Source organism: Thamnophis elegans, chromosome 9 (genome assembly GCF_009769535.1).
Source record: "Thamnophis elegans isolate rThaEle1 chromosome 9, rThaEle1.pri, whole genome shotgun sequence".
Classification (NCBI taxonomy): Eukaryota; Metazoa; Chordata; class Lepidosauria; order Squamata; family Colubridae; genus Thamnophis; species Thamnophis elegans.
Genome location: NC_045549.1, coordinates 61,389,405 through 61,415,660, shown reverse-complemented (window position 1 = coordinate 61,415,660; position 26,256 = coordinate 61,389,405). Strand labels below are relative to the sequence as shown.

The 26,256-nt window shown below is 36.4% G+C and overlaps 1 protein-coding gene across 4 annotated transcripts in view; it reads left to right on the top strand.

Annotated features, from left to right (window-relative positions):
• The window catches only part of MARCHF1 (membrane associated ring-CH-type finger 1), a 125,212-nt gene extending 99,599 nt beyond the window's left edge, over nucleotides 1-25,613 (top strand). For all 4 annotated transcript variants that reach the window (XM_032224062.1, XM_032224064.1, XM_032224063.1 and 1 more), the window contains 3 exons: nucleotides 1,702-1,882; nucleotides 18,477-18,624; nucleotides 22,510-25,613. In XM_032224062.1, the coding sequence (XP_032079953.1) occupies nucleotides 1,702-1,882; nucleotides 18,477-18,624; nucleotides 22,510-22,808 (628 nt within the window). In that variant the 3' untranslated portion in view covers nucleotides 22,809-25,613. The remainder of the gene's footprint in view (nucleotides 1-1,701; nucleotides 1,883-18,476; nucleotides 18,625-22,509) is intronic.
• Nucleotides 25,614-26,256: the final 643 nt, after the last annotated feature.

Below are 26,256 nucleotides of genomic sequence, written 5' to 3'. Positions count from 1 at the left end.
GGTAACTGAGAGCTCAAATGATTTGCAGTGAACGTTAGATGGATCACATGAGGAATATGGATCTGAAAATTAGTCTACAAAGGCCAGGTTAGTTGTGTTTAGTTTTAGGTTTAGTTTTATTGGATTTATATGTTGTGTTTGGGATGAACAATTATATATTGTAAATTAATGGTGGAAAATTGGATAATAATAGGTGCATTTCTGTATATGTGCTATACGGACATTCTTCCCCGAAATAATGTTCAAAATGTTGATTTGTTTCTCTAATTGTTTTGTCTCAGAATGAATGAGAGTCTTAATCGTTGAGGGGTGGATCTGAAAAAATGTGCTTCCTACCGATCTGTTTAATATATTATATGCTCTTTTTAGAAAATAATATATTTCATATGCTATAGTGATAACATATTGTAATCACATTAAAGAAAGATGCGTAAGCAGCGCATAATGCGTCATTCACAGAATAGGCTGAACTTGTCAGTGGACCTTGTCAAAACAAATGAGAAAAGAACATCCTCAAATGGCAGTTCAGCCTAGAAAATGATATCTTCAAAGGGCAGGTCGCTTCAATCTTAAGTCTGAGTTTCTTTTTTGTATATATAATGTTATTAAGAATTTTTATTATAATAAAATCAGATACAAAGTAAAATGAATGAAAGGAAAAAGAACAGAAAGGAGAAAAAATATATGAAAAAAATGTTTTTACTGATTTTATTATGATAATTTTACTGATGAGTAAAAAAAAATCATTCTAAGAAGCTAATTGCCGCATTAGGGTTCTTGTTGCCCTGGGGGGGCAGTTGGGTGTGACTGGGGTGGTGTGTCAGGGGGGTCCGGCTGGGGCTGGGGAGATCCTGTTTCCTGGGATGGTGGCAGTTCCTTGCTGACTCCAGGGCAGCCCCACAGATCTAAGGCTGACTGCGTTCTGGCCCAGATTGCTTCCACGAAGTTTTAGATCACTGCCCGCCCAACCTGGGCCGGGACTGAGGCACCGAGATCTGGTCCTTCACTGTTTCCAGGACAATCTTGCCGGCCAGATCTAACCATATTGCGGGTCGGATCTAGGCCCCGGGCCTTGAGATTGACACCAGAGGTGGGTTCCTGCAGGTATGGATTGGTACGGCCAAATAGGTAGTAGAAATCGGCCATAGCGTACCATTGGCGATGGTGGCCTGGCCACACCCCTGTACCAGTATCGTCTCCTGGTCTGGGCCCACTGGCTCCCCCTGGTCACTGCTCGCTCTCTTGCCCTGCCCATCCACACCATGCTTGCCCCGCCCACCCACTTCCTTTGCCTGACCAGCCAGTGGGAGCAGCAGTGGCACTGCAGAAATCATGGTAGCTGGAAAGGATACATTTGGCTTTCGGGGCTGTCACTCGGCTTGGCTCCTGGGAGGGCTTAGGCGGTGATGGCGGTGGTGGCTCATATTGATGGCGGTGCTACATATTGTTAATATGTTCAGTATGAAGCAGTTTACTCACAGAATAGCTTAAAATATAGAAAAGCAGCTAGACCCTTTCAGAAATACTAAAAGTGAAAAGCTATTCCATGAAATAGAAAGCTACAAAATGGAAAAGGGATTAATTTATGGGTTCCAATCTCAAAGGGGATATGCTTAGAATGTTTTAAATGTCAGCTGCCACCATGAAAGTGGGTCTAAATAAATTTCAGATCTTCTCACTCAGTTGCTGTCCTTCTATCAGGATCTGTCACTGTGAGGGAGACGATGAAAGTCCCCTCATCACCCCATGTCGCTGCACAGGGACCTTGCGTTTCGTACATCAGGCCTGTCTACATCAATGGATTAAGAGCTCGGACACGCGGTGCTGTGAACTCTGCAAGTACGACTTCATCATGGAGACTAAACTTAAACCTCTGCGAAAGGTAAGATGAAAACAGTCCAAGAAACTGTAATCTGCCATTACTTTTTCTTTTCTATGTTATCTGGTTAGTAAGCATAGATTTATATGTGTTGTTTGGTATTGTGCTATCTGTTCATTGTATTATGTTTTGTAAAAGGAAGCCAGCTGTTACTTCCAGTAAGCTGATATCTTATCGGACAGCTGTGGCCGTGCGGTGGTTAGAATGCAGTTGTCAGGGCTGCTTCCCTCAGTAACCAAGAAAGAAAACACTCAACTCCATTTTGCAGAATTAAGAGTACTTTTACTGGTTATGAGTAGATAGTAGCTAGGCAGAGCAAGATATGAGGCAAAAGCACGCGTAATCATATGTATCAATATGTAACCCAACCCCCTCCCCTTGGTAACCCCATCCCATAGTCCAATCCAAACACCCCACAGGTGTCATCTGGGAGATATCTTCAAAAATCATCATCAGGTTGGTATAGCAATAGCAGTTAGACTTATATACCGCTTCATAGGACTTTTAGCCCTCTCTAAGCGGTTTACAGAGTCAGCATATCGCCCCCACAGTCTGGGTCCTCATTTCACCTACCTCGGAAGGATGGAAGGCTGAGTTAACCTTGAGCCGGTGAGATTAGAACCGCTGAACTGCAGATAACAGTCAGCTGTAGTGGCCTTCAGTACTGCACCCTAACCACTGCGCTACCTCGGCTCTTGCCGGACAGTTGGCCTTGGCGGCAACTCCTCTCTCTGCAGCCTGCGCAGTAGGTGGTGAGAACAACTCCCTTTTTTCAGTCACTCCTGAACAGAATACTTCCCTCACCCAAATACCATCCCTCCCCCTCCCGTTTCAATGGCAGCCGAAAGCAAGCAGCAAAACAGAGGCTGACAGCAGTATTACAGGCTAACTCATTGTTCACTGCCAGGAGTTCAATTCTGACTCAGCCCTCCATCCTTCCCAGGTTGATAAAATGAAGACCCAGAATGTTGGGGACAATATTCTGACTCTGTAAAACACTTAAAGAAGGTTGTAAAGCATTATTATGAAGAAGTATATAAGTCTAGGTGCTTATTGCTATTGCAAAAGGATTACAAATCTGATCACATTCCATGCATACAGAGACTGGATTTCTAGACTGAGTGCCACTATTGGCCTTTGGGTAATATGTTGGAGGCTGTTTACCCTATAGTGGGGAGAAGATAGGATAATCTTAAACTAAGTTTCATTTTATTGATATTTTAAATATAATTTCCATTTAATACAGTAACATGATTACTACCTAGTCATGTATTCAAGCCTTCTTCCTTTAAACATCATTTAACATTAAACATCACACAGAGCAGTGGTGGGTTGCCAATTTTTTTACTACTGGTTCAGGCGCACTCACAACACTTCTGTGCATGCGCAGAATTGTTCGGGCGGGTGGGCAGAGCCTCCCACCGCCACTACTACTGGTTCACCCAACCAAACCTGGAGCAACCTGACAAGGAGACAACTGGTGTCTAGGAGTTATATTCAAACATTCTGATTGGAGGAAACACAGCCCAAGGATCTCAGATTGTAGGCTACAATCTGCTACTGCTATAATCTAGTGCACTGATAACAGTATTATTTTAATAGCATTGATTATATGATTGCCTAGTAAATATGCTTTAGATATAAGCCCCAAACAAACCCTTTCTAACTCATTCCATGCCACATACGTTTCTGCAGATTTTCCAGGACTTTTATCTATAGCCATATTTGGCGAAATATTTGCTATTATGGGAGGGTTCTTACTGTTTCATTTGATCAAATTATTTGTTCAGCAATTTAGGAAAAAGAAGTGCAAATTCTTTCATATATTGCAAAACCTAATCATGTTGTATAATATATTTAAATCTGTATACATGCTATGATGCATAGAACTGCAGAAGAACAACAGATAATATTAATGAAAAATAAAAGCAATTATTTAAAAAGATATATCCCAATGGTTATTTACATTGTTTTAAAACAGGTTTATGGTTTATTAAAATAATTTAAACCCTTCGAAAGGTATGAATATGGAGCTTTGCCAAGCATTTTATCTATAGGAGTGTTAGAAGCTTTCTCAATTACATTTGTTAAGAAGAAAAAAAACATAATTTTTGCAAAATGCAGCCATCACTTATACCAAACCATTATTAAGAGAGCAGGAAGCCCTAGCAGACATTGACAAAGAGTGTAATGCATTCTATAATAAAATTTCAGGTTATAATATATAACCAGCAGGTAAAATTCTATTTTTCCATGACAATATAGATTACTCTACTATATAATTTTATTTTTTCTGTAGTTATGGTATTTGCTTGCTTGTTTATTTACTTATCTGCTTATTTATTACAGTGTTGAAATAGTTCTAGTTAAAAATATTCATCAGATCATCTAGAATATTTATCTTGGTGAAACCCTAGGATGTTCATTTATAAACTTGATGCCTTGGCATTGCAGAGGTTGAAATTGTGGGGTTAATGAATTGATCACAGTTTTATAATTTTGCATCAGTAACTCCACATGCATTCATAATTGTGACAGTTATACAAGCTGAAATTGACACCTACATGAACTTTAGATGTTCCTGATTTATTTCACTAATCTTTTTAAACTGATTACTAATCCCATTCAGCCATTTGAGCATGTCAGAGCTATAAACTATTCTGTGCTTTCTCTTCCACTCCTTTCATAATGTATATATATATTTTCTGTACTATTTTTGGGATAGTAGTTCGGTACTGAGAAAAGCTTAAAAATATGTTCATACAGATATCAATAAAACTGCTTTTATACTAGTTATGTTAATCGCAAGAAAATATCTGGGCAACGCTTTCATTGGTTAATTCCACTTGCAGAATGATTATAGAAAAAGAGTATGTTTAGTTGATTCCCCTTGTTTTATATGTTATTCTAATTCTTCTACAATATATCGTCAAGACAAATATTTTGCAAGACATTGAATTTACTGTGATGACTAAAAACCTTAACAGTTTCCCTGGTCTCTGACACTTCACATACATTGTCATTATTCTAGCACAAAGTATCAGAGCTTTGAGAAAGAGGGAAGGGAGGAGGAGAAGGGAGGAGGCCAGGCAACCAAGTGTAGACTCATAGGAGCAACAAGCTGAACTTTGTGATTATGTAAATTGCAGTTCACATCATTATTTCATCATGTGGCATTACTTTTTGGATTGACTTTTAAGTTACTTCAAAAGTCACCTCATAGATTTAGTTTCTTTTGGGTTTCCCCCCATTTTTTGGTGTGGCAACATTCATTGATTTATGTTAGACTTTTCTAATCAACATATTGATTAGATATGTAGTATGTAATAATTGTTAAACAGAAGAAGGTTTAGGTCAAACAGTACAACTATTTGTGAGAATCAGAATTCTGAATAGAATGGCTCTTTGTCATTCATATTTCCTGAGCACCCAGATGAAATCTAAAATTTGATCAGCCTGAATATACATACACAGAAGTTTTATTTAAAGCATTATACATGTTTCCATATATTTTATTATTTGCATTTGATTAATTGCCACATTAATATTTATTAATGTTAATCTTGTAACTCTAAATAAACAGTTATGCCTTATTTTCATTTAAAACAATGAAAGTACCTAACAAATACAGCAACTTACATTCTAGAATGGCCAAATTTGTATAAATGGATGTGGGTGGGTATATGGATAGATTTTGGTGTTGTGGAAAAGGCATATTTTTGACATAAATGTGACTTATTTTCTGTATTCAGTGAAATATCATATCTACCATGTCATATATGGTTTCAGGTTTCATTTTATTTATATGCCGCCCTATTCCCAGCGGGACTCAGGGCAGCGCACAAACCCAAGGGGGGGGAAGGGAAACACAAAAACTACAAATACAGGCATATAAAAATGACCGACAGCCACACAGATCAAGCGGGGAAGGGAACTCATCAACCCCAGGCCTGCCGACACAGCCAGGTTTTAACGGCTTTTCGGAAGGCCTGGAGAGAGGTGAGGGTCCGAATCTCTGCGGGTAGTTCGTTCCAGAGGGCCGGAGCTGCCACAGAGAAGGCCCTCCCCCGGGTAGTAGCCAGGTGACATTGGCTAGTAGACGGAACCCGGAGGAGGCCAGCCCTGTGTGATCTAATGGGTCTTTGGGAGGTAATTGTCAGCAGGCGGTCTCTCAAGTACCCAGGTCCAATACCATGAAGGGTATAGGTGGACAAGGGTATAAGTGACAAGGGTATAAGTGATGACTGAAGTGTATCCGGAGACCAATCGGTAACCAGTGTAGCTCGCGGAGGATAGGTGTAACGTGGGTGTACCGAGGTATGTAATAAGCAACTTCCTGAAAATAATGATAAGCATCCAAAAATTCCAAATTTGTTATTTTGACTGTATCTTAGTCTGGCAGTAAGTAAGTACATGTCCATATTCCTAATCCTACAAGACGACCTGTACCTCAATACCATGGTTAAACAATGTCTGCAATATCTTTTGCAATGCTACAGTCATCAATCCCTTGTTCCAATTTAAGAACCAAGTTGCTTGTTAACCCAAACAAGAATTATTTAACAACAAGTAAAACAAAGTATACCATAGCTAATGACTCCCATATAAATTCCAAACTATTCAACTGGAACAGCATCAAGTATTTTTTTTCATGCCTGGCAAATATAGTGTGAAACCTAGCAAATTTTTAGCTTCCTTGCTCAATGTGAATGCTACATCTCTCTAAGGCCTGAAGATTTTCTCTTGGGATTAATAATCATGAATGGGGATTTATAATTGTCCTATAGCCAAAGAGTTACAAATACTCTTCTGATGGGCTGGGAGACCAATTCTATAAGATATCTGAAGGACAACTTCGATGATTCAGTAAACAAGTGACTGCCAATGGTAACATCTTCCACCTATATTGCTCAAATGTCAACTCAGAAATATAATGCTAACTTTTCGTTGTTGGTTCTAATTCTGGCCTAAGGTTAAAGAAATTTAATGGACCTGCTTAAAAAAAGGACTATCAGAGAAAATAAAGATCAAGCTCATTTGTCAGGGTTTCTCAAGACTATGGTATAATTATGGGAAGATATGGGTGGGAATAGAGGACACAATTATCTTTTCCATTCTCCTTTTCTTTTTATACCTGCACATCAGAGACTTTGAAAGTTTAAGCGACATGTTTGAGAAACAGCAGAATTCCACTGCCGGCTTGACAAAGATTGTGCACCAGGCCAAGTTTGAGTTATATAGTGAATCTGAATACTTCATTGAAGTAATACTTCAATGTCGAGTCCATTGGAGTTGGGTGGCTTATAATTCAAATAATACTACTAAAATCCTTATGGTACAGATCAGAAAATTAAAATGCTTGTAAGCACATTATACATTATACATGTTCAAAGTTTTCCTCAAAGCTTCTTACATGTTTTTAAAGTGCCTTTCTTATTTAATAATATTTGTTTAAAACATTTTTTTTTCTTAAATGCATGTTGTAATTTTATTAGTGCTTTGGAGTGAATATCCTGATTTTCTTTCTGTTCCTAAAATGCTGGCATGGTCATATAGAAACATTGCTAATTGTTACGTGACAAGTGACAAGTGCTTTTTTTTGTTTGAATTCTAAAGAAGCTTTAGCTTCTTCATTTTCTATTACTTTGTCTATTTTGTGGTCACAAAATAGTTTTCTTCTTGGTATGCTCTTAGTGTGGTATTCCTTGCAGATATTTCAGTGCATTATTGTTGCTCTTTTCTATTTTTCTTTCTTTTTATAGTCAGCCTCTGTGATCTCACAGAAGTAACCAGTTGGCCCATCGTTTCTTCATCTTACTTGCAGGAGAAACATTTGTCTTCTCAATTCTGGCTCTGTATCAGTGGTGAAATCTAAATTGTTTTGCCACCTGTGGGCGTGGCTTGGTCATGTGACTTGGTGGGAGTGGCCAACTTTTTTTCACTTTTCAAAACATTTTTTCCTGCTGGTTCGGGGGAATAGGCAGGAAAAAAATGCTTTAAAAAGTGGGGATGGAACGCTTCCAACGATCACGCGGATCAGCTGTGAGCTGCGTGATCTTCAGAAGCTTCCCACATGAACATTTTTTAAAGCATTTTTCCTGCCTTTTCACCCAAACTGGCAGGAAAAATGCTTTAAAAAGCAGAAAAAAAGCTTCCAACAATCGTGCAGCTCACGGCTGAGTCGCACGATCCTCAGAAGCTTTTTTTTTACTACCAGTTTGCAGAACCAAGAGCAATGGTCCCTACAGGTTCGGCCGAACTGGGAGGATTTCACCCCTACTCTGTATGTTTTTTGTTCTTAAGGCTTAATCTTAGGATTTATTAGCCAGAATTACCTTCTCTGTCTTTCTTAAACTTTTATCCTCTTAAGCACTAAGAGGAAAACCATTTTAACCATGTTGTTATCAATTGGTCTACTATGGTAATTGTTTTTGTTTAGATTAGTCATGTAATACTTTACTTTGCTATGTCTCTTTTCTATTCTTTTGTTTTTGCTTACAGGCAAGTTTGGTATCTCCAGTATACAGTAAGCTTTCATGGTGTACTAGCTTCATTGCATTGTCTTAATTGTCCTTCAGATATTCTTCCAATGCCCTTTCTTCTTCAACTTTCAACTTTCTAGTCTCCTTGCAACATTCCATGCCTACTTAATGCTGCTTGGTAGTTAGAGTCTGTCAATATCTCTGCCTGAATGAAGAGCTTTGTCCTTATTTTTCTGGGCTTTTAGTTCTGCTTGAGTCCAGTCTACCATTTCAGCTGTGTAATGGAATGACCCAGCTGTTAATTGCCTTGATGGTATTTCATCCACTAAGTTTGGAATTTAAGATTTTCTTTACTGTCATTGTATACTTAATTTTAACCTTGAATTCGGTGCTTGTTGTTGTCAGCTTGAAAGATGCCCAGGTATTTGTAGTGATTGGCTTCATTCAGATTTTTAATGTCATTTCAAATAGGGCATCTTGATTCCTTCATTTTCACTATTCCCCCCCCCCCCAGTTAATGGTAAGGGTGACAAATTCTCCAATCCAAACTACCTTGAAATGTCTTGGCTGTTTATAGAGATGGTATTTAGCAGTGATTCAATTTCAAATGGTATTTTTATGTACAGTTTCAGACTGTGCATGTGTGTTAGCCTGGCAGATGTTCTTGATGTTTGATAGCCATGGCTGACTTGTTTAGTATTGTTGACGGAGGAATCAATTCAATGACAAACAATAGTGGTGTTAATGAGTGTCCTTGACATATTTCTCTCTTGATATTGACTTTTCTCAGTCTATTCTCGTTGATCAACCACTGTGTCTTCCATTCAGCCACTGAACTTTGTGCAAAGCTGTTGCTACTGATTCCTACTGATTCCTCTTATTTCTAGACAGATGATTTTCCAGGCATGTGTTATGGAGTAGAATGCCTTCTTGTAATCAGTCCATGCAACATTCAAGTTGGATTTCCTTCTCTCAAAGTTTGCCAAAACCATTTTGTCAATTAGGAGTTGATTCTTCTATATTCTTCTGCTGTTTGGGTAATTTTCTTTCTGCTTTAGCTGAAAACAAGCTTGGTTTCAGATAGATGTTGTTGGATTGAATCAGCTACCTAATATATTAGCAATTTGAGACATTGGTTAACAAGTATTTGGTGTGCATTGCTTAGTTGTTAAACTGCTTGGCACTGAATGAGTGCATACCAGTCAAATGTTTCAGTCAAAAACCATGCCTTTCATCTTCATTTAGTGCTGATCAGTTCTTGATTTTCCTTGCCATTTTCTCCATCATTTTTGTTGTTATTAGAAGTTCTTTCATTTCAGCTTCTTTTCTATTCTTATCCATGTCCTTTATCCAAGCTCTATTCTTGTTGTATTTCTTTGTCCCATAGAACTACACTGTTTCTTCTTTATCGTGTTGACTGGTTAATTGCATTCTCTCCCATTGATGCACTGGTAGAAACATTTCTGATTTTACTGAAGTGCAAAGTTCTGTCCTACAATCTAATCTTCATATCTGATGATCTTCTTGCTGTAACTTATTTGTTGCTTTATTATTTCCCATTCTTCCTTGATCTTTATTGCTCTAGGTCAGAGGTCTTCAAACTTTGCCATTTTAAGACTTGTGGACTTGAACTCCCAGAATTCTCCAGCCAGCCATGCTGGCTGGAGAATTCTGGGAATTGAAGTCCACAAGTCTTAAAGGGACCAAGTTTGGGGACCCCTGTTCTAGGTAATACATCTTGGTCTTTGGTCTTTAATTTATTTTCATTCACCTGTTGTAGTTTGCTTGCATTTGAATTATTATTTGCTATAATGTGTTTTAAATGTTTTAATCGGCATGGAAATTGGCAATATTTTCAGTAGTGATTTGGCTTAAACTCCTGTTTTTTAATGGTTCAATAACCTATTAATTCTTTTTAAAGGCTTTTCTTCAAAATTGGAAAGAATCTTAGCTGTCATGAATTATTGCAATCTTTCTTTGTACCATCTTCTGCCCTTAGGTTTAGAGGGAGTAAAATATGAAATCTGACAGAGGTTTTGACATTTCCTAACAGACAGATCTAGATGATATAGCCAGTGGTAGGTTCCAAGTTGGAAACATTTCTGGGATGTGAACCTCATTCCAACTTTATTATGATCCCTAGCATTAAGGTAGAAATTTCTCAATTACTTCAGTTACAATAGCCTGCTAAAATACATTTAATTTGTATAGTCTTCTGTGAAAACATATAATACTAAAAACATGGTGATGCAGTGCTACAATAGCTTAATGATGCTGGAACTTCCAGCCAGAAATGGTCTGCACTCCAGTAGTTTGAGCCCAGTTCTGTGAGAGGGTCTGAGCTCCCACCATTTGCTCCCTTCCAGCAGTTCAAAAGCATGTAATATTGTGAGTAGATATTTGGTACCACTTTGGTGGAGAAAACAAACCTAGCTGCATTTGTGTACGCTGAGAGCAGAACTTGGCGCTGGACCTGGCTGGATGCAACATGAGGCAAGGCAGTTACGTAGATGACCCTACACAAAAGGTGCCAGGTTTTGATCTTTCATCTTTGGTCAAGTCTGAACAGGATCCGCATCCAATATCGTGTCTGCCAGGACTCATTGTTTGAATGGAGTCTTGTCTCTATCCCTCAGTGTGACTGTGGAGCTCCTCAACAAAATATCCATCGCATTGTGTCCGGATGTCCATCAAGACCTTATACCAGCCCAATGTCTGATTTTTTCTTCAACATAGATCACCCTGTCCTTGAATGGTTGGGTGGACTGGACATTAACATTTGAACTACTATAAGTCCATGTATTTGCCATGCACTAAATAAAATAAATAAAATGAGGCTAGGGGAGCCAAGACTGGCGGATGAGCCTAGAAGAGCCAGCAACCCGAGTGTTACTAGTCAGATGGTGTACGCTAGTTTGTCTCCTGTGATGCTCCAAGGCACGCAAGGGCTGAACAGAATGAACAATCAATATAGGCTTTCAGGATTTCATTGTGTCTATCATTTGTAGGTTTTGTTAGGAATATAATCTAACGGTTCGGTTGGCAATGTATAAATCATGTAACAATGTTATACCTGTTTCTTTAAATCATACTGTAAAATGTGATTGGTTGCTGTTTTCCTCAATCAGCCATAAGAGGGAGCCAGAAGGACTGTTAGCTCTCTGTTTCGTTAGATGCTGGGCTGATCTGATCTGAGTGTTTTTGGAAGCTGGAAGTGCCGTGAGCTATTGTAAGTTTTGCAATTGTTAGCAAACTTAGAGTACTGAACTGATTATATGATACTGGACTATGTTATTTGGATTATCCCTTAATTGAAAGACATTGATGACTGACTGTCTTATCCGTGTATGACTTGGACTGTTTGATGGACTCTGATACCTCTATTCCTACGAAAGTAAAAGCCTATTTAAACTGCAGTGTCTCTGTATGCTTGTTTGTGTGTTCTCCAACACAATTCTCACAACACTTCACTGAATGTACTTGCTCTCCCAACAGGGAGCTTACCTAACAGATTTCCCTGACATTGTCATGCCATATGCTAAAAATAAATAAATAACTAAAAACGTACTTTCAACCTCAAGAGAATTTTAACAAGGTATGTAAAAAAAAAAATCAGTTACAAATCTGTGCACGGTATCATTCTCCGTTTGGAACTATGTTCATTTAATATGCTGGTATTTGTAATAAACAGCAAATATTTACTGCTAGTTTTGCTTCATGTGAGCTACTCTCATAATTTAAAATTATGCCAGGCTATATTGACTCTTGAAAGCAGGATTCCCTGTGGAGACAGCGGCTGTGGAGAAAGTAGGACTTCTTGGGGTTCCCCCCCCCCTTCAGCACTTTAAGCCGTTCTTAGACCTGCAGGCGACCTGTATAATTTCTTCAGAGAAAAAGGAAACTTCTGAACAGTCTTGACTATAATACATTGCTAGTATTGTTCTACCTATTGCGTTGTGCAACTATAAATCTCTGTGCTTTCTCATCAGTTTTATAGTAAGAACCATGATAAAAAAAATGACAGGTAATTTTGTTTGGGATGGCTAACACTGATTTTCTCTGGAGCAATTTTATTTTTTAATCAAACTGGTAGCATCTTTGCTCTTCTTTGCCATAACTGAGAGGTCTGTGTTTCCTTTACTTCTCAGTGCAGCTCGGAGACGTTGTCAAGGTAACCTGCCTCAGCGTTTTCTTTCCAACAATAAGCTGTGGTTGTGAGACTGTGACATGGCTAACCTTAAATCACTGTCATTCTTGGTCACTTGTAAGGTCAAATGCTTCACCAGTTATGCACAAAGGCATGACGCTGATTTTGTTCTTTATTTTGTTCTCATGTCATTAAAGAAAACAACGTGGGGGAAGTACACAGATTAGGCATGTTAAAGCTAAAGTAATTTTATAACATTTATAGGCAATTCAGAAAAAAGTATGCAAAAACAAGGGTTCTTTGCTCAGAGCTATATTTGGCTTCTTTTTATGCGTTCTTTGTAGCCACCTAAGTAGCATGCAATGTAACAAACGAAAGCAACGCATAGAAACTAACGTCACCCTTCCTCCATTAATAACATTAGAACATATGGCATCCCTGCAACTTCCTCCAATCCCAAACAATCAAAATCAAATATAAGTGAATTCTTTTAGAACAAAAAAACAGTTACTCTGCTGTTCCTATGGATGAGAGGGGAAGAAGAAAAAAATTAAAATATGTCCATCCTTTTTAATAATTTACATAATGGAATAAAGAAGAAAGTCAAAGACATCAAAACAGTTAACTAAAGCTTTCTTATCAAAAAGCTTAGACAAAGAAAGAAATGGAAATGTTTTTATTCAGATGGGCCTCTGGAAAATAAGACTCAAACAATAATCAGACTTACTACACCCTCTTGTGGACATTTTCATATCTCCAACTAGACAATAACACTTATATTTTCTTACTTGCTTGCCATATATTTCCTTTATACCTAAATAATTTATTTAAGTACTGACTCATCTGTTTCATTTTCTTTGCTTGAAAGAAATCATATATGACATTTTAACGGGAAAAAATTCAACAATCCATGTGTTGTCTTTTATTTTTCCTTTAAGAGGAATACTACAGTACGAAAGGACAAACACAGATATTTTATATTGATTACATTCAAGTTCCATTGTAGAGCCTAGAAATTGTCCAAGTACTATAAGGTATAATACACCCGGCAAGATAATTTTGCCATAAATTGTTAATTGATCGATGGTAGTTAATTCTTGCAGAAAGCTGTTTAAACTGCTTAATTAGATATGTTTTTGCAAGAAGATAGAATAGTAAAATATAATCAAGACAAATGAAAGTATAAGCAGAAAACTTTTTGTGAATGTGTTACCCTACAAATGATCACAAGGGAAACCACTCTTTTGCAGTGAACTTGAAACAGCAACAGCATTTAGAGTAGCCGTATTTTTTGGAGTGTAAGACGCTCCGAAGTATAAGACGCACCTAGCTTTTGGGGAGGAAAACAATAAAAAAAATCTGCTTCTGCCTCCCAGCAATTTGCCTCCTTGCAACAAACAGACTGTTTCAGTTTCCATTTAGCCTGATTAGCACAAGCAGCTGATTTTCGGTTGGATTGGCCTACCTATGATCCGCTGTTTCAGGATGCAGGGATTGCCATAGCTTATTGCCGCCTCCACGTGCCACATTTTCTGCCCATTGTGGGTGGCGGGGATTGGAATGGGCAGAAAATGGGGCATGGAAAGGCCAAAAATGGGGCGCACAGAGGCCAAAAATAGGATGCGGAGGCCAAAAATGGGGCGCGCGGAGGCGGCAATAGCCAATCCCTGCAGCCTGAAACAGCTGATGGTCGGGAGGTGATCTAAGTCAAGAATCTTGTCTAAAATCTTGTCTTCAGGACAGAAATAAGAAGAAACTAAGTCATTAAGGAAATAAAGGGAAAATGTCACCTAAACCAAACAAAAGAAGTTGGGCACATGGGAAATCTCTCCCTAAACCCCATCAACAGCTACCAGATTGTAACAAGAGTAGCTGCCAATCTTGTGAACCAACAAAGCAATGACTTTGGGGGATAAAAGGGATCCTCGAGCCTGCCCACCTTTTGAATCATGTTTGGATCCAGATTTGGTGGCTTCCGTCCCTCTGGTTAGCGCTTGCCAGGCTGGCTGAGGACTTCGCTAAGTGTGGATGAGTATATGTGTCCTTGTGTGTAAGAGCAAATAGACGTACATTGTAACCAATAAAGTTCTGCTGTTATTTTAAATTAACTGGGTCTCTGTGTATACTAAAGAATTGTTTGTGACTCAGTGTTTGGTTGAAAGTAATTTGAGTGTGGCTATTTTCCAAGTCTATGAGTGAATGACCATAAGCCTGGGAGTACACATGTAATAACTAATAACCGATTGATATTTTTACTAATGAGAATCTAGCAATTTCAGTAGAAACAAATCCAATAAATAATTCAACAAAGACATGAATCTGCCAGTAAATATGCAGATTTCATCTCCAAGTGATTAAATTTTTCATACTATTAATATATAGTTTTAAAGCTTCAAATTATATACAGGATTATTAGCCTAAATTACTGCATGGTAATTCTTCTAATTTAGCTGAAAGTTGTAAAGAAGACAGATTTCAGATTTAATGCTAATAAATAATGCATTGCACTAATTTTCAACCTTTCTAAATTAGGAGAAAATGCTTCCATGGTCCTAAGGGGATTTAAACAAACCTAATGCAAATAATTTAAGGCAATTTAATTATAGAATGCTTTGCAAACAGAAATTAAATCCTGGTATGCCTATTAAAAAGAGTCTCTATAGGATTGGCAGGAGAATTCTGGGAGTTGAAGTCCACAAGTCTTAAAGTTGCCAAGGTTGGATGTTCCTGTTCTAAAGCAAGGTTGGGGAAAAATACTGTTCCCAGTTTTTGGAAAGTACAGAGTTTTCTTTCTTTATGACAAACAAATAGCATAATGTCACATTTGTTTTTGCAAAAATTACTAAATTACAAGTAAAGTCATACAGATTTTTTTAAAAAAATAGGTGGAAAAACTATGAAGATAGTATTTTCTATGAAATATTGCTTGTAAGAGAAAATTTATTATTCTGAAAGATAGACTTCTAAACTGATTCCATATGTTTGGCAAGCATAATAAGTCACGTTTTGGAATATACAACATTGTTCTTACTACGGTTTTAGCAAAAACCTCTTTAACAAAATATGGATATAGGAATGGCAGGAGGATTGTAACCCAATTAATTGATCGTGAACATGTAAAGATGACAAACTTACTGTGCTAGATAGATACAATAATATTTTACACGTTACAGTGCTGATATGATAAACTACATTTTCTTCTAACTTAGTTTGCAGAATAAATTATTGTGGCTAAATTTACAGTAGGCTAAATCTAAACAATCCACATTATTATTTATTCTACTTACACCCTAATATATTTCTGTGAACTTAAGAGAGATTGTATGCCCACCTCCCCAGTTTTATTCTAACAGTACTTTAAAGTGGGTTGAAATGAAAAAGAAAACTGATACAAAGTTAACATAAAGCTTTTGTCAAGGGAAGTGTTGTGAGCAAAGAACAATACATTGTACCAAACTTTTCTGGGTGAGTCCACAATGCTTGTGAAAGAGAGAGAGAAATCTGTTGGATTTTCATTTTAAAAATATTCTTGAAAATCGTTTTTAGGGCATTTGAACAACTACTGCCCATATGACCTAAAAACGATAATCTAATTTCTGAAGTTAGACCTTCCGAAGGGAGATTATTCTATAATGTGGGGGCCACCACTAAAAAAAATGCTTGTGGATTGCATGCCCTCTGACCTCAGTGGCCGAGAGGGATCACTACCAGACAATCTTGTGAACTATATACTGAATGGGTTAGACAAACTAAGTATAATCTTTATTGTCATTGTACTTAAATACAACGAAATTGGTTGCATGGATATGGACGGGGGTGGGATTCAAAAATTTTAGCAACCGTTTCTCTGCCCGGTTGCTCGCTGGGTGTGGCCATGGCCTATTTGGCTTCCTGCATCATGGCGGGGGGAATGTTTCCTCCCTTCCTGGGTTCCGGAGGCTTTCTTTGAGCCTCTGGGAGGGCAAAAATGGCCTCCACCGGGCTCCAGAGGCCGGAAACGGATCTGTTTTCAGAATTCCAGAACTTCCAGGAGGCCTATTTTTTGCCCTCCCCAGAACCTCTATGCAGGCTTACTTGGCATCCAAAAGGGGCCACATGGAGGGGCAGTGCGGGGTAGCCATTCAGTCCTTGCAACTACAGGTTCGGTGAACCAAATGTAAAATTAGGATCTGGTTCGCCCGAACCAGTCCGAACTGGCTGAATACCACCCCTGGATATGGAGGAGGTCATCCATAAAGAGTTTTATAGGTGGAAACCACTACTTTGGATTGATCCAGCAATCTATTTGGTTGTTCATGCAAGCGGTAAATGAAGGATAATGTAAAAAATAAAACCTCTGACTTTAATGAATAACAGTTCTGTAGGTTATGTAGGCAAAATATTTTTCTATTAAGATTTTTATACAGTCATGAGAGCTTTAATTTATTGTGTATAATATAACAATACAATGTCACAATTCAATATTGTTTAAAAGAAAACCCCATTTTAAGTAGGCTTACAGGTTGACAGTATCTAGACAAACGTTGTCTGACTTAGCTGCTTAGTGCTTTGATTAGTGTTTTGGTGACAGGTCTTCAGAAAATGCAGGATTACAAAATAGATTGGAAAGTTTAAAAAGAAAACTATCTGGAGGAATGCAATGCTGTGCCATTTCCATATTGTGCAAAAGAAAACTACACAAATTGGTCCATAAAACCACAAGAGTCAAAATTGACTTAGGGAAGATCACTAATTTAAGATTAGCAGCTTTTGCTCTTTATTTTCCATTCTTATTTACAGGGTTTTTTTTTTATTATTTATTTCTGTGATGTTCCTGCTGCCTGAATTTATTTGAAAGTTTACCTAAATACTGCTTGAGATTTGATGTTCTGTATCACACATTGCAGGCAGATGGCAGTGTGGCACCATGTTCAACCAAAGAACTATTTTTATAAGATACAAAACTAATATTTCAAATTATAAACTTTTAACAGCACATTTTTAAAGTAGTTTATTAAGGATAATGGCATCTATTTTAATAGAAGAAAAATATATCTAAATATTTTTGTTAATTATTGGCTAGATATCTGTTATGTGAACTTAATTAAACTTTAATTATATGACTGGTTCTGGTGTGCCTTTTTATAAACAAAAATCATGCTTAATTGCTTATAACCATAGCAGAAATTAAAAAGTGGTCTTTCTCTCACCCACCTTTGCTTCTGAAGAAGAAAAAGAAGAAGAAAAACAATTTCATGATTTAAATCTAGATTTGAGCAAAATAACACTTCACTTTAGGATAATTGTATACAGTGCTGCTTATATAATCCAAATATATTTCCTTGAGTACATATTTATCCTGCCAATATCACTTAGCAATATTTGTTACAAATAGTATTAGTTTTCTAAAACAAATTTGGAAATACTCTAAAACACTAGGCTACTAGAGAATTTTTTTTATTATTAGAAGAATCACCAAGGAAGAAACTGTAGTATATATCCCTGGAAATCAAGAATGGAGGACGGAATAATACACCATGAAAATCTAGCCATGGTTTTGCTGTTTTTATCTAGGCAATATAGCTTATAATATAAATTGTAAAAATGCAAATAAGAACAATTAGCATTGTAGTCTAATAACTCTTGAGGACATCAAATCAGAGACATTACTTTGAACAGTTCAAACTGATGCTATGTTCTAAAGAAGAAATTTCTATGTTGACCCACAGAAATATATGAGTCCATGAAAATGTATTCTTTGTTTTAACTCCCATAGTAGGAAATACCACGTTACTATAATATACTTTACAAATAGGTTATTCAACATTATTGTATATCAAATAAATTCTGAGTTGTGTGTTTTGAAAAAGAACACCTACAGTATGTACTAAGAATGACAGATTTCCAAGTTATTTTCAACTCATTGCAGAAAAAAAAAATATAACCTACTTTCTTTGAAGTCCTGTAAACCCTTTTTTTCACTTTGCAGTGGGAGAAACTGCAGATGACAACAAGTGAAAGAAGAAAAATAATTTGCTCAGTCACATTCCACATTATTGCTATTACCTGTGTAGTTTGGTCATTGTACGTATTGATAGATCGGACTGCTGAGGAAATTAAGCAAGGCAATGACAATGGTGAGTATATTGATTATTTTCTACTTTAACATTATGCTACTTGCAGAATCACTAATAATATACTTCACTAAGTACACACACTCAAAACACAATAGCGGGTTTTAGTTGCATATCTTTTCTACAAAGATTGATTACCTAGTATAATTAGTTCTTGAACAACACAATTTTAATGATTGTATAAACATATCCCCTTACATTCCCCCCTTTTTCACAGAATCCAACACTTTAAGAATGTGCTTTATATTTTCATGAAACCAAATCATTACCTCTTATAGACCAAATAAGTAGTTCCAAACAGGTATTTTAATGGTTATGATTCCCAAGGATGGCAATTCCATGGAATTACCTCTTGAATTCTCTGAATAGAAATAATTTCCTTCAAGTTGATTTCCTGAACGTTTCATGCCCATAAAGTTTTTTTTGGCAAGAGTTGGAAGTAATTTGCATTGACTTCTTCCAGGATTTGTTTTGTCCAAGACTTACTATTGCCTGGTGACTTCTCATCCAAGGCTAACCAGGCCTAACCTTCTGCACATCCATAAAATGTTGGACAACATCTGCCATCAGCTGAGATCAAGGATGGAAACTTGCAAGAAAAATCAAAATAGAAATAATAAATCAATGATCCTATATAGTTCCCAATCGCAACTATAGTAGCAGAAGCATGCAATGCAAATAATATTATTCTGTGTGTTTCATGCAAACACTGAATCCAGAAAGAGTCTGTGCTTTCTGTAGGTGTTTTATACTGTAACTATTTGCAGAATCAAATGTTATTGTTCCCCTATACCCAATATTTGCCACAGGAAAATATAGCTTCTATAGAAAACACTCTAAATACTACTTAGGACAGTGTATCTGCCTGCCATTATTTGCTTTATTAAATAAAACACTCCTAGATATAGATATTCAATTAGGGAGAGATATACAACTTTATTACATCACCTTGCTTCTATCAAATGGTTAGGGTTAGGGTAGATATGTAGATATATGCAGAGGAATTGTGTGAACACAGCTTGTTTGATCTTTCAAAACGTTGTGCAAAGATAGAAAATAGTCAATTTAGTGATCTTAAATAGATTGCACAAATTCAGCTATTACTTTCAAGTGTACATGTTTATTTATTTGTTAAATTCATTTGTCTCCTATCACCTTGGGGGCACTTTAGGTGGCTCACAATAATAAAAAAGGGGAAAAAATGGAGTGTAAACAGAAATAAAATAATAGAACAATAAAATAAACAATGGAAAAGGAATCCATCAGTATGCTCCACTAGATATAACTTAAATAGTTCAAATTATTCTGAAAAAACTTTCCTTTTTTTCTTGTTTTCCACTATGTTCTCATTTATATACTTTTCACTAATAAAGCCAAGTATATGATCTTCATTTTAAAAAGTGCATTATTTTATCCTTTAATGATCCATGTGACAAATAAATGGTGTGTGGCATTTTTGAAAATGTCAAAAAAAAAAAACCTTCAGTGATAGATTAACAATGACAATCTGACAATAGGCAAATCTGATCTCAAAATAATATCCTTGCTTATTGTTAGGAAACATCTTTTGATTCTAAAAGTCTATTGAAATTGCAAAATAATTTATAGGTGTATATAACAAACCCACACTGGCTTTCTACCACCACTAGAAATAATATTGTTTGCTCTTTTGATTGCTTCAAACATGGAAACTTGTACATTTTCAGTTGACCTGATAACATGAAGTTTTCTTTTTTTTCTTCTTGATCCATTAATTTGTCCTTCATATATTTGTTCTGAAATTCAGGCAGCTCTCACTCTATACAACAATCAAATCCACTCAAACCATTTGTTTTGCATCATTGAATCACTTCGTTTTCAGTCTACATTCATTCTTGATTATTTTTATTACAACACTTAACATCCATTCCTGTTATAGATAGCCATCTTGCAGACTTTGCCTCTCCAGCTCTCATTTCCTTATAAGAACGTAGATATAAACATATGCAAACTATTTCATTGTAACAGACTATATACTACTTATTACCAGCCTTGGATTAAAATTTCTCATCTTGAGTAAGCATTCCACATGGTGCATAAATGCTTAAAAAAACCTAGAACAACCTAGAGCCGAGGTGGCGCAGTGGTTAAATGCAGCACTGCAGGCTACTTCAGCTGACTGCACTTCTGCAGTTCGGCTTGTCAAATCTCACCGGCTCAGGATTGACTCAGCCTTCCATCCTTCCGAAGTGGGTAAAATGAAGACCCAGATTGTTGTTGGGGGCAATATGCTGACTCTGTAAACCGTTTAGATAGAGCTGAAAGCCCCATGAAGCGGTATATAAGTCTAACTGCTATTGCTATTGCTAATTGCTAGAAGTAGAATATCTGTATCATTTACATTCATCCGATTTTTCTTGTCAGCTTAGATTGCCTTGATTGACTGATAGCGAGACCCATGTTCCGTATTGTATCATACAATATAACATTTATTGTAAATTGTTTAGGTTCACGGCCTGCAATATGGAATCTTAGGAATGTAAAGATACAGGCACATTCACTGCAAGCATTCCGTATAAATTAATTCATAAAAAGTAGTAAACAATCTAAGGAACATTACACAAACCTTGACTTATACCTTGAACCATACTAAGCGTATCATTTATTCTCAAGTATGCTTTGCTTCTAACATATAACAGTTCTACTGCATTCAGCAATTGACCTCCCATTCTATATCCATGTAAAACACTGTATTATTTAGATTTACTAAATCTAACCAATCATAAATGTTTTCTCACATTCAGACATTTTTCAGTGACTGCTAAAAAGCAAAAATCTGCACATGAGCAGCCTCAAATAAAGTTTCACTGCACTTCCCAAATGTTGTTTCTCCTTGCCTCTTGTATTATTTCAGACAGAATTCTGCCAAACACCTTGCCAGATAAACTTAAGAAATTATGCATTCGTTCAAGTCAGGTATTTGTTTTGACAGGTGCATAGGCAGTTGTCACAGGCACTAAGCAAATCTAACAGACACACCATAAGCAGGCCACAGTCGAGCAGTTATACAGTGACAGTCCATTTCTGCTTATCATTGTTCCATATTTTCAGCAGCCTTTCTTTGCCTCATATTATTCACCAATTTTCTCATTATTTCATCAGAAGCAATCAAACTGATGATGCTTTTAGATTTATATTGGATGGACAGACAATAAATAGATAGATGGATGGATGGATGATAGATTGATTGATTGATAGATATTCACTTAAACCATGAAAAATGAAGAACAATTTTTTCTAAGCAGGTTTTTCACAAAACAAACAGAATTCTTATTCATTCCTGGATCTCTATATTCTCTCATTGTGTTTTTGTCACCTAATAAAAAGGATATATTACATACCAGTAATTGGAACTTGATAGCCACTAATTGCTCCTTTAATATGCCTGAAACAACCACTTGGTTGCTAATTCAAATTGTTTAAGCTATATTTTAGGCCTTTTATCCATAACACATTATCCATCATTTTCCCATGCATATATTTGGTCATTCAGGGCAACAATAAAGCAGAGATGGGGGAGTGAGTGGGAGACGAGTGTGCTCAAGAGAAGCATGAGGCCCTTGCCTAACAATCAAAGCTGCAATTACCAGAACTGCCATTATTAAATGATGCAATCATAAGAACTTTCACCTAACTACCACTTAATTAGTAGTGGAAATTCGTGTCTTGAATGATGTCATTGAGGATTACTTGTAACTTTTGTCTTTATATGAAAATAGTAGGAAGTGTGCTTCTGAACCACTCAGCAAATATAGTTGATAGTAAATATTAGAGAAAGCAACAGAAATAGTCCTGATCAATTTAACATTAACCCCTCTCTCTCTCTCTCCCTCCCTCTCTTATGGAAAGGAGTCCTAGAATGGCCATTTTGGACAAAATTGGTTGTGGTAGCCATTGGATTCACTGGAGGCCTTGTCTTCATGTATGTGCAATGTAAAGTCTACATTCAGTTATGGCGAAGGCTGAAGGCTTATAACCGTGTGATATTTGTTCAGAACTGTCCAGATACTGCCAAAAAACTGGAAGAGAAAAATTCTTCCACCATTCAGAACACTGAAATTAAAGATACTGTTGTGGTTCCGGTGTCACAGACAGATACAAACTGTCAGCAAACAGAAGAAACTGTTCCTGATGTCATGCCAGTTTGATGGAAGTAGCATTTCTTTGGGAAAACAAAGTGAAACGTTTCTGTTAGCTACAAGGAAAAAAATAATCAAATCCACAGATTATATTTGAAAAAAGAACAAATATAAAAAATAGCAAGGAAAATTGATAACATGCACATTACCTCTGAAATGTAACTGAGAAATGTTTTTTCACCTTTCTTGCTAAGTACAGTTAAAAGTGGAAGATAGAAAAGCAAAAACTTCTAACAGGCAAAGGACATGCCAACACTACTACTGATGGCTTACAAGAACTGCGTTTTCAGAACTTCTACTTATGTTCTGTTTACAAGAAAAAAAAGTTTATGTGTATTTGCTACTATGGTCTTTTTGCTAATTATTGTAAACTTGGGGGGGGGAGATCAAACAACTTTTTAAGGTTCTTATAAAGGTATGCATCGAAGCACAAATTATCTGTTTGATAATGTGATATTTAATGCTAAGGTGATTACCCTATAACATTTATGTAAAAACAACCACACTTATCAAGTAATAATGGATTTTGAGTATTTGTAAAGTAGAGTATTAGAATATTTTTCTTGGTCAATCATAGACACAGAAATAATTAACAAGAAATTCCCTGACAAATTGCTACATTCATCTGGAATAGCAACTTAGTTTGTAATTATTCTTATATAGTAGAACATTAAAAATTTCCGGGCCACTGTAAGATTACTCTTCCAAAGGACAATTCATTAAATCGGAGTATTAAGACAACAGAGTACTTTTGTTAACAAAAGGCTTTATAATTTCTATTATCTTTTTATTTGGGTGAGGTATTGTTTTAAAAATAGCCTTGAAAAAGTCTATGTGGACAGCATTCACATTATGACAATATTTCTTCAATGTGAACTTAATTGGCAGTGTAAATGCAGAAACTTCTATATAAGAAAGAATTTAACAGTCAAGGATTCAGTAGTTCATTTGATACTATTATTTTAATATATTAATATAAAATGAGGTATGATTAAACGAGATGCTTAAATTCAAATCAGTGTAAGAATGCAGCCTGCAGGGGATCCAAAGAATAATTTGGCATCCCATTTCAGAAGTATTTACCCAGGAGGCTTAAAGAAAGTAAGATATTTACAGAAAAATAAGTATCTTATTTCTATCGCTGTTATGCTTGTTGATTGTATTGTGAGTTGTGCCCAAGTAATGTGAGTTAATACGAGAAAACAGTAATAAGGGGAGCTTATGATGAAAACTGCAATTGGTTATTTCTAAAAGAATTATAATTCATGCTGCAAATTTTAAAAAATAGTAAACTGCCCTGAGATGATTATATTTGTTTGTTCCATTGAGAAATTGCAAAAGCAGTTAACTTCATTAAGATAAATGGGTATTTTCTCACTTGATGTCAGGAAGTCAGAGTTGTTTGTATTATCAGAAATCTAGCTTGGTTGAAAACATATTAACTGTAAAGTTAATATTATACAATATGATGGATATGACAAGAATTATAATGCTGGAAAGCTTTCTGAAATGAAAACTGGATAACTGAACTGTAAACTAAGTATTTCAGATAAAAGAAAAAAAACGCCATTATAGTATTTTGTGGGGGTTCAGATGATCCCATAATTTAATACAGATAATGGGACAAATGGAAAAGAAGTCTGGCCACAAGCCGAAATAAAACTCAAGCTGAACGGTTTGCATTTTTTTTTCCTAAGTGACATATAAAAGATCAGGATATAGTTTGGGTTATATTTATAATTTGGAGTGATAACGTATGCTTCTTCTCCAACTATAAATATTTATGATTTTACTATGCTTTGCATAGAAGATCACTATGGCATTAAAAACTGAAAACTGAACTTATATACAACAAAATGCACTTTCAGAATAATACTGCAATGTGAATTTCTTATCATTATACTAATGTTAATGTCAGTCCAGGCAGTTATTTGTCCAACTGCATATTTTGCAGAGACCGTACAATGGAGCCCATACAGAGCAACATTGCGTAAAAGGATTATCATGCATGTGACAAAAGGCAAATGGCTGGTTATTCATATATTCAGTGGCAGTAAAATATTACGGTAGATTCATAGAAATGTTGGCATGTTTATATAGCATGGATGCATTGGAAGAAAAGGTCTACATGATTCCCATACCAAGATCTAGAAACAACTTATCATTATGCCAGCAAGCGTTGTAAACAAGATTTGTTTTGGCTTAATTCCATGGAATTTAGGGAATTATGCTATTTTTAAAAGCTGATTCACATGGAACCAGGCATGAAGGGACAGCTTTCAGTTGTGTTTGAAAATTATATTTGTACCACAATTTGCAATATGCCATCTTTTATGCTGTCGAGTACCAGTTAAAGAAAAAGTGTATTACAGATACCAGAAAAATGTGGAATATATCATCCTTTAAGGAAAAAAAGCAAATTTTTAAATTCCAGTATTTTTTTTGGTTGGTTGGTTGGTTTATTCTTAGGCAGCATTCAATTCCAAATTATCCTGGCTATAAATCTAAAATACTATTAGTATAATTGCTACAGGTGGAAAGCAATCAATAGAAAAGGTGAGTATTGCATTGTTGCACAGATCCCCATTTATCTGAAAGTTATCTCTCAATTTCTGAAAACTGCACTGCAATCTATGATGCAAATATTTTATTATATATAATCATTGGACTTGCAAGTTTGTTACTTGTTTTCCCAGTTCTCTTTGGGAAGAGCTTTTGTGGGTGATTTGTGTATTAAAAAGGTTCTTGGGGTGAGAAAAAAAACCTAATTGTTGTGGAACAAATTTGTATTTGTAATAAACAGATGACTCTTAACTGGCTATAAATTATTATTTTTTTTTAATAGAAACTAATCATGTTTCCATTACGTAGTTATATTATGTATTTTGTATTTCCAGTCTGAAGAACTTCAGAACTCGAGTCTTAAGTTTCAAACTTGAGGATATTGTTGCCTTGTCAAATGCCCTTAGAAGAATATTTTAAATGAAAGCTCAGTCTATATGCTTCAGATTACATTTGATTAAATGAGGAATGGCCTAGTTAAAAACAAATGTAGTCCAGTCCTTTTCCTGAGCAAGTTTAACTCAAGAACTTCTTTCCCCATTCTTCAGGAATGCGTGACCCGACAAATGCGCGCACGGCAAAAGCGCGCCGACAAAACCGCTGTGAGAAAACCGCGATGTCACAAATGCGCCCACAATGCGCCAACAAAAGCGCGATTTAAGTTAAGGGTTAGGTTCAGGGTTATTAGGTTGTTATTTGTTTGTTGAAGGCGCGCTTTTGTCGGTGCGCTGTCGGCGTGCTTCTGCGCTCATTCGTTGGCGCTATTTCGAACTTGCGGTTTTCTCGCCACGGTTTCGTTGGTCGCGCTTTTGTCGAGCGCGCATTTATTGGTGAATCCAGGAATGTAGTTTAATGTCAGTTCAGTAGCATGAATGTGCTTCAGAATCTGGTTTAT